The sequence below is a fragment of the Choristoneura fumiferana genome, chromosome 21 (genome assembly GCF_025370935.1).
Source record: "Choristoneura fumiferana chromosome 21, NRCan_CFum_1, whole genome shotgun sequence".
NCBI classification, from domain to species: Eukaryota; Metazoa; Arthropoda; class Insecta; order Lepidoptera; family Tortricidae; genus Choristoneura; species Choristoneura fumiferana.
The window spans coordinates 7,036,207-7,049,842 of record NC_133492.1 but is presented as its reverse complement, the minus strand read 5'-3'; the positions used below and the strand labels follow the sequence as shown (position 1 = coordinate 7,049,842).

The 13,636-nt window shown below is 37.0% G+C and overlaps 1 protein-coding gene across 1 annotated transcript; it reads right to left on the bottom strand.

Moving 5' to 3' along the window:
• Nucleotides 1-1,143: 1,143 nt before the first annotated feature.
• Nucleotides 1,144-12,092, bottom strand: LOC141439704 (alpha-glucosidase 2-like). The gene is made up of 7 exons (XM_074104050.1): nt 11,894-12,092; nt 9,384-9,474; nt 8,296-9,229; nt 5,606-5,819; nt 3,791-4,102; nt 2,584-3,354; nt 1,144-1,752 (listed from the first exon to the last, which is right to left on the bottom strand). Exons 2-7 carry the CDS (start codon nt 9,469-9,471, stop codon nt 1,363-1,365), a joined length of 2,709 nt encoding a protein of 902 aa, XP_073960151.1. The 5' UTR covers nt 9,472-9,474; nt 11,894-12,092; the 3' UTR covers nt 1,144-1,362.
• Nucleotides 12,093-13,636: the final 1,544 nt, after the last annotated feature.

Below are 13,636 nucleotides of genomic sequence, written 5' to 3'. Positions count from 1 at the left end.
CATTGCATTGTATGTAGAATCAAATACTGATCAAAAGGAATCAAACACGACATACGTGCTATTATTTTTTCAAGAGTAAACTGGTGTGCTGGATATCCTGGCTGCAGCATCAGCTCGTCATGTTGCCACCACTGCATTATGTGTAGAATCAATTACTGATCAAAACTAATCTAAACACGACATACCTGCTATGGTTTTATCAAGAGTGTACCTACTAGTGTTCTGGATATGCTGGCAGCAGCATCAGGCCGAGAATTCCATAATCTTGCATAGTTATACAGCATTCATGGGTGTTTCAAATTTTAGGTCCCAAATATGTTTGAAAGTAAAGAAAATATCCATTATGTGTCTAAGATTCCTACCGCAGTGAACAAAAGAGCTGATGATCTTGAAACGGCTAAACCGATTTTGATAAAACATCGCTAGAAAACCTGCTTTCAAGTAAAAAAAAACCGCATTCAAATCGGCCCACCTGTTTAAGATCTACGCTGCCACAGACAGACACACAGACATACAGACACACAGACACACATAGCGGTCAAACTTATAACACCCCTCTTTTTGCGTCGGGGGTTAAAAAGAAGAAAACAAGTCTAGTGGGCTACAACTCTGTTAAGTAGCTAACTTAAAGATCAACAGTTCGGACCCATTACGTACTAAGAATTTTTGAGCTGGTCACGATTTGAATGGGTCCCAACTGTTAAACTTTAAGTTAGCTACTTAACAAAGTTGTAGCCCACTAGACTTGTTTTCTTCTTTTAAGTATTTTTTAAGGCAGTCGGGTTTTCGATTTTTTATATTTATTGTTTTATTTCACTTTTTTAAATATTTCTGTGAAAATGGTAGATTGAAACTATTGTAACCCAAATATATTTAGAATAGGCTAATTATTAGCTTTAATTTGATACCCTAACTAATCGATAGGTTCGAGTATTTTTTTTGTTGTAAATCTACAATTTGGCGCCAATATCCGCCATTTTGATTGTTCAAGAATTTCATGTACCAACTGTCACTCACGTCATCAAGAGGAATCCAATGAGATATCATTTATTAAAAGGTTGAGTAGTTACGAGAGGACTTAGGAACACTTACCCTCGTTTACTACATTACCCTCGTTTCTCGCAGTCGAATAAAAAGGCTATCAGAAAGAAACCTGAATTGAAAATGTATTCTTTTATGAACTACATAAAATAATTTTGACTTTTCTGAGTAAAGATGACGTGTTTTCTTGTTACAATAGAATTTTACTGGCCATATGAGTGAATGAAACCGGATGTAATTTCCTTACATACAGTTTATTTTGTTCGATCAACATGATTTAGCTCTCAGGATGTTTAAGCTTACATTAACAAAGTAAACACTTTATTCCAGAAACGAATATACGAGTTCCTGCTCTGCAGATTCTTTTAGTTTGCACAAGTCAATAGCGGCTGAGACATGTCTATGGTTATCATAGTTATTATGTTCATCGTCTAGTCCATATACACTAATTTCTTTGATCACACTTGCCCATATGGCTTTGTCTTCATCACACATTGGTTCAAAATCATTGCCTTTCGCACTGATTACCAACTGTGTGTTATTTGCTCTAAAAGTGAGAGAGATGTCTTTCGCTAGATAAAAGCTGCCCGTGGCAAGATAGTCTGAGCTGCTCTCTGAAAGGTTAGTTGTGTTTGCCGATTCGCAATCAAGAGCAATGGTCAGAGAATAATCTGATTGCAAACGGGTTTCTTCTGCTGTTGGCTTAACGTCCTGAAAAAAATAACATGGACAAGATTAGAATTACATGTTGATGTGGCATACATATAAAAACCGGACAAGTGTGAGTCTGAGTCGGACTAAACATCAGCAACACGTAATATCGCACATCTAGATCGAAAGGATATCAAATCAAAATAATAGAGCATTTTAATTTGGGCCTTTTAGAAATTAAATGTAGGTACTCGTAGGTCTAAATTAAAATGGTGTATTAACTTGAGTCGATACCGCTTTACTAGATCTAGGTGACGATATTGTATTTATCAGAACTATCAGCCAAATATGCTGTCTACAACTCAAAAGTAAAGTTAAAGTAAAGTTTTTTATCAATTGCATCTCATAAAACATAATGTCGAATATAAATTTGGCTGACTACTTCAGTGAAAAACAAAGTTGTTTTTGGAGAGCACTGATTTTTAACTTTTTCTTTTACTTGTTATCAGGTCTTACATCTTGCGAAATTTCATAATTCTAAGTCAAATAAAGGTACCCTAATAAATATATTAATTACTACCGGTTTTATTTAAAACAAACATTGAAAATGTTATTTTACGGTTGCCAGAGGCTACATCCCACTTCCCACTAATATTATAGATGCCAACTATTGGGACGGTGACAAGCACTCGTACGTTTACCTTATATTTTTTAAATAGGGTTAAATAAGGAATGTATAATGTATATATTTCATAACCAATCAAGGAACTCGTGACAGCAATGTAGTCGAAACGTCGAGTTAATTTTATTTATGTCCCGATATACATACATTAGGTAAGAGTGAGATTCGCGAAAGTTAAAAACTAAATATTAAAAATATATCATTGTTACCTTTTGTATAACGAGGATTGATCCACCACGAACAAAGGTCAGGAAATCAGCTTCTGTAGTAGTAAGAGTGACCACATCCCCTTCGTTACCTTCTACTCTCAGACCACCCCATAGCTCATACCAAGTACCAGGTGGTAGCCAGAAATGAACGTGGCTCTGACTCGGCTGCAAGTTCGGCACTATCACCAAATCATCACCAACACTAAACTGACTGCTTAAATCTTTCAGATAATCTGATGCCGGGAACTGATAGAACATCGGCCTTAGAAGCGGTCCCGTTTGCAGAGTAGTAAAAAAATATGGCAGTAAACTTAACCTCTTGTGTAATGCGCCGATCATTAAGTTTTTATTAGTGCCAGTGAAGGCTGAAGGGTGCCGGGGGGTGGTAAGCGAGTGGATCTTTATTAAAGGCATGTATGAAGCGGCCATGTACCATTTGACGCATAAGTTGATTTGCGTTTTGGGGTCAAATGAATCAGTGTCTCCGCATATGGGTGAAGACCACGACCAGTGGCCTGAGATGCCTCCAAGAGCAGCCTCAACAAGCTCCCTCCGCAAGTTAGTCCAGGAACTGTCAATACTTTGACGGTTTATTTTGATCGCACCGTTCATGAACTGACTGGTCGTCCACATGGGGATTGCTTCATCAAAGACTGTTTTGAAGGATTTAATGAATTGGTTGCCCTGTTCGTTGTGGGTGTAGAGGTACGTGCTGTCATCAGGTCGTATCGCGTCGTATTTTGGCGTGATTTCGAAGGCTCGCTCGAAGTTCTGCAAATGAATTGATTTAGGGGCAGTTTCACCATCCATTGATTAGTCTTAACTGACGGTTAAATGTGATGCCGTCTCCGTCTATTCGAACAAAACAAATAGAGACGGCATCACACCTAACCGCCAGTTAACGCTAATCCATGGATGGTGAAACAGCCCCTTAGTATCTCTGGCACTTTTATTAATCCTTGTCTCTTTGCAAGGACTATAAATGCATCTCAAAAGTACCTAATAGAAGTAGCAAAGCTTCGCTTCAAGGCTCATTACTGAGATATAAACGTTATTAAATCATAAGCTGTGGAATGTTTTCGCTACAAAATGTTTAAGTATTAATAATAGAAGCAAAACAAAGAAACTTAGTATATAGGTATTCGTAAGCAGAACTTCAAAATGAAAAATCGGTGCACTTAATGTAAATGAACTTATAATACTTTACCTCGCTAAAGTACGGTAAATTATATTTGGTTTCGTTGCATTTGGATTCATCTAATGGCCAATTGTTTTCCAGAATAACGCCGTCAATTTCAACTTCGTACACCCACAAGCTTTTCATGAATTCAGCAGATGAATTTTCGAACATTGGATAAACAAAAGCATCGTCTCCGATGGAGCCTACGTAAAGATTAGATTGGTTTGTACGGAGCATATATTGTTCGTAGGTTGAGACTACATCTACGCATGTTTCGTTGATTGTTCTGCTCATTTCGATTTCCTCAGACGACGTTTCATTTTCAATTTCATGTCGAATCTATAATGAAAACATTGTTTTTGTAGACGGTTAAATAACAAAATACACTCTTGTTTTCCTTAAATTCTCTTTTATTGCTTTCATTTAGCGGAGTAAACACGGTTTAATTACATTCTTCGACGACTATATACTATAAAGCTTATTATTAAATGATATTGTAACGGATAACTCACGTCTTAAACCGAGTTTAGCTCGACATGTTCCGGGCTATTTCGTAGCCCTTCTTCTCAGGAGCACGCGACTCGGCGGCTGCCGCAACACATACACTACTCCTCGGTTCACGGGTCACGATTTAAGACGTGAGTTATCCGTTACAATATCATTTAATATGAGTGAGTCTCACAATAGTTTCATGTTCAAGATAAAGCTTATTATTATTTAACCGCCTTTATTGCGGAGGTCGGTCGTTGTTGTATGTAGGAAGGAAAATGTTTATACCAAAATAAGGACCTTTTATAAAGTTACCTAATATGACATAAAAAGTATTATGTAACTTAGTATAGAAGGTGTTTGTTAATAATAATGTATGCAGTTCGATGATACAAAATATCATCCATACTAGACTAGAATAGCTGTTTCAAAGTGCTCATTTTCAGATTTCTGTCTATGACAAAATAATTATTATGAAACCTATAGCGCGCGATGGAATTGGAAATAAATTATTTATCAGTCAGATTAGGACATCAAAACTTCCGAATCCGAAGTGATTGAGGGGGTTCCCTTACTACCGCTAATCCACGAATTCCGACGATCTAATAAATTATAATTACAATACAATACAAAGACTCTTTATTGTACACCAGAAATAGTGAGCGATATAGAAAACAGATACACAGCGAGAAAATTACAAGGTAAGCAATAGACGGCCTTATCGCTTAAGATCGATCTCTTCCAGGCAACCTTTTTTACAGAATAGGATAGTACCACTGAAATAAAAAAAAACATCAGAAAATTACTAGTGTTTCGGAAGTACAATAATACTAGTAGTTAATATTATAAACTGAATCATGCACATTTTTAACTAGGCGACACCCGATGTTTTATGCAGGCAATAAAATACCTTTTCTTCTGGTTATCTGATATTTTTTATTTTTTCCTGCAGTACAAGAGATTCGTAAATAATAATCGGCGATTCAAGCTTTTGTATAAGTATTTTTAACTAACGCTTAGTTAGTTCTTTCTTACTAATACAATTATGTGTGAGTCCTCAAGTTACTCGAAATAAATGAATTATTATTGTTATTTATAATTATACATACTATCGACGTTATTTTTGGCATAGAGATAGTTCATGGGCCAGAGAGTGACATAGGCTACTTTTTATCCCGAAAAAATGCGCAGTTCCCGAGGGAAAAGCGCGCGATAACCGAATTCCACGCGGACGAAGCCGCGGGCAACAGCTAGTATTGTATGATATGTAAAAAAATTGTCTTCAAGTTCGTCTGATCGTTGTAATGTAGGAAAAAGTACCACTTGGCAACTTAAAAACCAGCTAATACTTACGTAGGGAGATACGTGAGGTATGTACCGCTTTTTAGCTTCTTTCACTACTTTAGCGCCATCTTCATGGAGCTCGTTTTCTTCGAGGTCACAACCAGAATCGAAGACTATGGGTCTGGAGCCACAGTGACTCTCAAAAGGCAACCCTTCGCTTACTGCTGTGCTTATAAAACCCTCTAAGTCAGTCAAAGCCTCTGCAGTTGATTTGGACGATTCACTGAAACAAACACATTTCGATTCACAGGTACGTAAGAATGGCTTTTACCCCCGAGATTAGACCACGTAGAGATTTTGAATTCACCATTTCATGTTCCACCATGGAGCCTTTTCAAAGGAAAAGTCATTACGATTTTTCTTGTTAATTAATGCGATATCACTGTGACGTTTACTGTGAAATGGTTCCATGATGGCTCATGAAAGTCCTTGACCGTATGTAAACGGTTGTTAATAAAAATTGTTCATAGATAAGTATTTTAAATTGATAATTAAGTATCAAGATATGTATCCGATTACGTTGAAAGTATATAAAAGAAAACAAGCGAAACTACGTAGCGCTAGACAGGTTTACTATAGCGAATTCATTCGATGCTATTTGGTTACCACTGTTTTTTTATTTTTTATTAAAGCTGCAGGTTCACGGATGATGCAGGCCGCAAGCTCTAATGTGGGAAGGAAAAAAATACTTCATAAATTGTGCGTCAGCGGCTTTATAATTTATGTTTTCCTAGTCAGTTCGATGTTTGTGTGTTCGTAAGTTTTATGTTTGATGTTTAGAGATGTAAGTAGTGGTACCCAGTGATTCGACCTATGGACTCTCAAGCAAAGGTTCATGGGTTCGAAACCGGGCTCACGCGTGAGTTTTTCGAAATTTATGTGCGAAATGACATTTGAAATTTGCCATGAGTTTTACGCGGTGAAGGAAAATATCGTGACATGCACATGTGAAAAAAATTCAGCGGTGTGTATGAAGTTCCCAATCCGCACTGGGGCAGCGTTGGGACTACGGTCCACGCCCTTTCATTCTGTGCCGTGATGGTAATAATTGACTGTATCAGATTAACACGTCGGTACTTGTAGGTACATAAGGTACTGTACCTATATGAAGGCTTATATTGCTTGCGTGCGATCAGATAATCTATTTTTGTCACCGATTCGTTTGTCCGAAGCAAACATTAATTTATCTGCTACGTTTCAAATAGTCAATTCATTACCTGTTGTATTTTTGGATTACATTCTCTAGAGATTTAAAAGTTATTTATTAACTGATTTCAGAAAGGCATCCTTTCTAATAAAAAACACAACTGAGCTACCTTAGTTACCAGTAAACTGAGGTTGTGTTTTTAGGGTTCCGGAGCCAAAATGGCAAAAACGGAACCCTTATAGTTTCGCCATGTCTGTCTGTCTGTCCGTCCGTCCGCGGCTTTGCTCAGGGACTATCAATGCTAGAAAGCTGTAATTTTGCACGGATATCTATATTTTGGACGGATAACTATGCCAACAAAATGGTACAATAAAAAACAAAAAAAAAATTTTTTTTAGGGTACCTCCCATAGACGTAGTGGGGGTTTTTTTTTCTCATCCAACCCTATAGTGTGGAAAATCGTTGGATAGGTCTTTTAAAACCATTAGGGGTTTGATAAGACGATTTTTTTTTTTTTTTTTATACGACTGGATGGCAAACGAGCAAGTGGGTCTCCTGATGGTAAGAAATCACCACCGCCCATAAACATCTGCAACACTAGGAGTATTGCAGACGCGTTACCAACCTAGAGGCCTAAGATGGGATACCTCACGTGCCAGTAATTTCACCGGCTGTCTTACTCTCCACGCCGAAACACAACAATGCAAGCACTGCGGCTTCACGGCAGGATTAGTGAGCAAGATGGTGGTAGCAATCCGGGCGGACCTTGCACAAGGTCCTACCAATTGCTGGGTCGTGCTGAGACACCGCCTTCGAGCTAGTAGGTACCTAGTGCTAGAAAAATATTTTCAAGGGTTTAATAGTTGGTTCCATTTTTTGTTATTTTTTAATTTTTTTGGAGTCGTTTTTACTTTTTTGTTAACAAATTTCTTTATTTCTCACTTTTTAGTGATTCATAGCCAAAGTACATCTCACAGCGATTCCATGAAGCCCAAACACGGCTTAGTTACGTTGTTTTATAACAGAGTTCCGTTGCCTACCTTCCGGCTTCAGCATCAGATTTGAAAGAATCATTAACTTAAAGCTTCTTCTTAGTTGATTATCTAGGTATATTAATCATGATCGTTTATAGACGAGCGAGCATTACTTAGCTTTGATGAGTTCCATTGGTCATCTACGGTCTTCTTCATCAGGTCCAGGTTACCAAATGATACTTTCTGAATGTAAATACTCATCTTTATGCTAAAAATGCCCTCGAATTCCCTAGGATCCCATCACCACATCTTGACTTGGTGACAATGGGACCACCTCAGAAGAATACTCTTTCGAATAAAAAAAGAATTTTGAAAATCGGTCCACAATAGACTGAGTAATCGGTGAACATATATAAAAAAATACAAACATTGGAACATAGAACCTCCTCCTTTTTTGAAGTCAGTTAAAAAGACAAAACAAAACAATCAAAATCTGACCTAGACCTGACCTGCCCTTTGACACGGTGGATTTTAGTTGCATTTGTATTCCAGTAGTGTATTAATATTTTTTTACGTACCTACAAATATGTGCGCCCAACATCCAATATTCCAAGGGATCGTTGACCCCAATCAGTTTCCTCACGTCTTCCATGACGTCACTAGGTTCTGGTCCAGCAAACACGTGCAGCTTTAATCCAGAGCTCGTTATACTACGAACAACAATTTGATTCTCTTCAAATACCAGCACTTCTGTCGGTGCCACAGTGTCGATCAACAATCCATGATAAGAACTGTCAATTTTAGCAAATATTAGAGGAACAGAGCTGATGCCACCTCTATGACTGTAGATAACTTTCGAAGTGTCCCCTCTTAAGGGTATATCTCCGAGACCGTACATGGTTTCGTTCGTTAACCTAAAAGCGATTTCCCAAATATCAGTGGAGGCTATCAGTGGTCCTCTTATCGTGTTGAATATCAGCCCCTGTGCGGCTTCAACTGTGACGCTCATTTCCGGCGACGTAACCTGGTAACTGTAATGTTTTTCTTCAATCCTTCTTCCCATTAGTGACATTTCTCTCGCATCGTAAAACTGTAAGGACATATGTGACTCTGATATTTCATCGATTGATATTCTGATATTAGGTATACTGTTCTGATGGGAAAAGGGGACTGTTGCAATTCTGGGTTGTAAGATCACTTCTTCTGCCCATGCACGGTCCATAATGTAGGAGAACCTTGAGGGATATCTGTGGAAGCACATGTTGCTGTTCAGGTCATAGCAACATTGTGGGTGGCATTCTGCTTGCGGGATGTTGCCCAGGCCGCAAGGTAGGCGGTCTGCCCTAGGGACTACGCAGGACCCCACTGAGAACCCGTCGGAGGGTGGCAGTTCCATGCTCGAGAAGAAAACGAAGTGGTAGATCAAAAGCGGTGCCAAAACTGCCGCTCCCAAACCCACTATGATCACCCTAAGGGGTCTGTTTAGAAGTATTTGGTCATACCAGTTAAGATCTGAAATATTATAAAATGTATAAAAGTTCATTTTCAACATTTTCACAGATAAGTGAAAGGTATCGCGAAAAAAATATAACACAGTAGTCTTGTTTCTAACTCTCTAAAGAAAACATTTTTCCATGCACAATTAACATGAAAAAAGTATACGTACGTCTTTGCTTTTCATATTGATATAAATTGCTAAGGTCTATCTCCTCGGTTTCTTTATCATTGTTGGAGCCATTAACGTGAGGAATCATTTTCTGCGAAATAATTAACAATATCAGTTACAAGAACAAATCAAATGAAAATCTGTGGTGGAGTAGGTATAAACACAGATTGAAATCTAAAAAGTGTGACACATTTTGACATTAAAAGCTTCTTAAATTCTTCTTCTTTATTGCGTGTAAATATTAAGTTTATAGTTTAGTTTAAATGGTACAGTCACCAGCATATCAATATCTGACACAACAAGCGTGCATAAATATCTGATACGACTCTATTTCTAGGGCCGGAAGATGTATGAACCTAGAGATGCCGTGTGCCGCACGGGGCAGATTATGCGTAAAAATATGAATGCCTGTTCTCGGGTTTTGAACGTTTAATTCTTATACGTATTTTGTCTATTCTATTACCCATAAATAGTTCAAGCTTTTGCTTAGTTTGAGGACTAGGTCGGTCGGTTGTTATTTGATGGTCGGTGGTAATTATCAACCGACTTCAAAAAAGGAGGAGGTTCTCAATTCGTCTGTATGTTTTTTTTAGTTAAAGTTAAACACTCCGATATCCGATATCGGGCCGGACAATGTTAAAGACAGGTACATATGTCATACATTTTACTTGCCCCGATATCGTATCGTCATCCGATACCGATATCGGATCGGATAGTGTGAAAATGCTCTAACCCTTTTCAGGCCAAAATCTAAGACATTTATTTATTGCGTTGCCACGGTAACAATAAACGGCACGGGCATAATATATACAACAGTTCAGTTAAGACGGCATTAAGCTATTTCTAATGCGGGCGACGCCGCGGGTTAAGACTAGTGAATAAATAATAAAATTTAATTGCGGTTTTTTATTTGAAAGCAGGTTTTCTAGCGATGGTTTTTAGACATGTTTCATCAAAATCGGTTCAGCCGTTTTTGAGAGATTGAACTTTAAAGTGACAAAGTCGGGGTTTACCAACTTTTTATTGGTTAGGTTAAAAGAAGGGAACTTCAATTAGAGGTCAAAAGGCTGACGGAAGAAAAGGATAAAATAAAAGTAGCAATGACTCAATCGACAAGAGTGCAACTTAAATTAGGGATGATGAAGAACTTCAATGTATAAATGTTTTTGAACTCTGGACCAGTTGAATAGACTGACTTGTTTTGACTTTTTATATTAATTTCAAAGCCGTAATAATATACTTTCGAAATAAATTAGACTGCAGAACGTTTTTTTATTTCATGAAATCAAATAGTGCGAAAGTGAGATAATTGAAATCAGAGTTTGACAACCTTGCACTGTTGTTAATAAAAATTTAGAGAATAGTGAATTTGATCTCAATATTTTATTAGTTGCCAAATTTGCCTTGGCGTAAGTTCTAAGTTTTTTTTTATAAATTAGCATTTTAGGGTTTCAGACTTCAAAAGGAAGAGGAAAGGAAACTAAATGATAACTCGCGCAGGGCGCAGGCGTCAGTTTTTCCTATTTATCTGTCTCACTGTCCTTCTGCTACAATGAATTTTCTCTACTACTGAACAGATTCAGTTGAAATTTGGCTCACAAATGCTTTTTAGGGCTCCGGAGCTAAAATGGCAAAAACGGAACCCTTATAGTTTCGCCATGTCTGTCTATCTGTCTGTCCATCCACGGCTTTGCTCAGCATCAATGCTAGAAAGCTGTAATTTTGCACGAATATGTATGTAAATTATGCCGACAAAATGGTACAATAAAAAATTCTAAAAATATTAGTGTACCACATAGATGTAAAGTGGGGGTGATTTTTTTTTCTCATCTAAACTTTTAGTGTGGGGTATCGTTGGATAGGTTAGGTTAGGTTAGTTAAAATCATTAGGGGGTTGCTAAAACGATTTTTCGATTCAGTGATTTGTTTGCAAAATATTCAACTTTAAAGTGTAAATTTTCATTAAAATCGAGCGCCCCCCCCCCTTCTAAAATCTAAACCGGTGGGTGGGAAACATTGAAAAAATTCAAAATGGTAGTAAGTACGAGTATATCAAACTTTCAAGGAAAACTATAACGGCTAAATTTTGTTGAGAATTATTAGTAGTTTAAGAGTAAATAGCAGCCTAAGCACTGCCTAAGGTATAAAATATACCTAAACTTGGAAGATTCCATATAAAATACGAAATCCTTAGAAAAATATTACTTATTTTTTTTGGAATGGCTACGGAACCCTATTTCGGGCGTATCCGATACGCTCTTGGCCGGTTTTTTAAGATGTATAGCATATATTGAATAACTAAAGGAATCCATTGAAATTATTAAAATTAAATAAATCCATTATAACCAAACAAAGACGCAATGAAATATTTCCTATTAATAAAAAAATATAGTTTAGACAAAAGACGTGGTATTTAATTATGCATCGAACTTAAAATGCAAACAACAAAGGTAAATGAAAACACCTAATAAATGTGCGTATAATTTTCAATACAAAAGCGTTCCACTTACTTTCTAGTTATTTAAACCTGGTGATGAAAAGTTAAACGTATCGTGCATCAGCATGACCGCATGTTTATTGCACTGCACAATTATATATATAATACACAATAACAAAACAAAAACCGGTTCAATTAGCACAATGTGAAATAGTACTGAAATTTTAATGACGTTCAACTATATCACATGTCGATTAATTGTTCGAAGAGATAAGATTGTGGGATTCCGCCAGCAAAGGAAGTCGATAAAGGAATGAGTATTCGCAGAAATACCTAGATAATTATGTACTTAATTAGTGTAATTTGTGTTTATTTAAAATCGTATAGTTTCTTTTTGTAATTTACATGTTCGGTTGTTATTTTTTCTTCAAATTTGAATGCGACCAACCGCTTTCTTACGCGATTAAATTATTGAACATCATTATCATATCAGCCGTAGGACGTCCACTGTTGGACATAGGCCTCCCCGATAAACGTCCAGTTGCTTCGGTTGGAAGTGGCCTGCATCCACCTTGAACCCGCGGCTTTAACCAGGTCATCAGTCTATCTCGTTGGTGGACGTCCTACGCTGCGCTTGTCGAGCCGCGGTCTCCATTCGAGAACTTTTCAGTCCCTACGGCTAACGTTCCCTTAGTCATGCGTAAAATGACAAATTCCTATGAACTGAACTGTGTTTTAGATTATGTTTAAGTTTTTATGAAGATCACCTATAAAATTATAGTAAATGCTTTACGCTGTGTTGCCTTCTCAGCCTACTAACAAATACAGGTCTAGCATTTATTTCTTTCGTTGGCTGTTTGTCTGATAGGATTTATTGTATTTTAAAATCAAACAATATTAATGTTGCCTTTAACACTAACGACTCTTTGTACTCTAGGATTTGTAACTACAAAGATATGGTGGATAAAGGAACTAGATCGGGTGTATATAAAGCTTACTTGTAATAACTGCAATAAAGTATATGTAGTTTTAATGCTAGATTGAAAGAGCATGTTTCGGCATATAGGAATAAGCACCCAGACAGGTAAAATGTTGCCAAACATCTGTTAGAATCAAATCATTCTTTATTAGACTCAGATTCATATGAAGTGTTACATTATTGCGGCAAAGGGTTTCGTCTCGATGTTCTGGAATGCATGGAAATAATTAGGTAAAACAGTATGGGGTCTATTATTAATGAATAGGTAAATTAAGTATCATCTCCCTTGCTACGGCTTGGGTCTAATTTCAGCAATAACAGTTAGGATTAATAAAACACGCCTTTACAGTAAATAAATTAAATTTCAAGGTAGTTTTATAATTATGTAGATTAAAATGCGTTAATATGTTGTAGGTAGTTTGTTTGAGAAAAGATATAGGTACGTACTTAAGGAGTAACAGTGACAAATTAAAACGTTTATTGTGGTGGTATATCTTGCATAAGCATCTTCATCAAGCAAATATCTATCATAAGGTCGCGGGTGAGCAAATAAATTCTTCTAGTTCATTTATTTTTTTCGTAATTTTCTGAACAGACTAGGTGTCATATCACTAGTGAAATGAACTCACTGATTATGCACACGGTCATTACCTAACATTCCGTAGACTCAGGCACCCAGGCGCTACAATTACTGTGTCTAGACACAAAAGGGTTATAACATTCTCCTTAAAGACATAAGGTCACGATAACATAAAACAGAGAAAAAAAACTAAAACCAATTGCTCACCCGCGACCTTATGATAGCTAGGTCTATGAAACAAATGTATGTTCATGCAG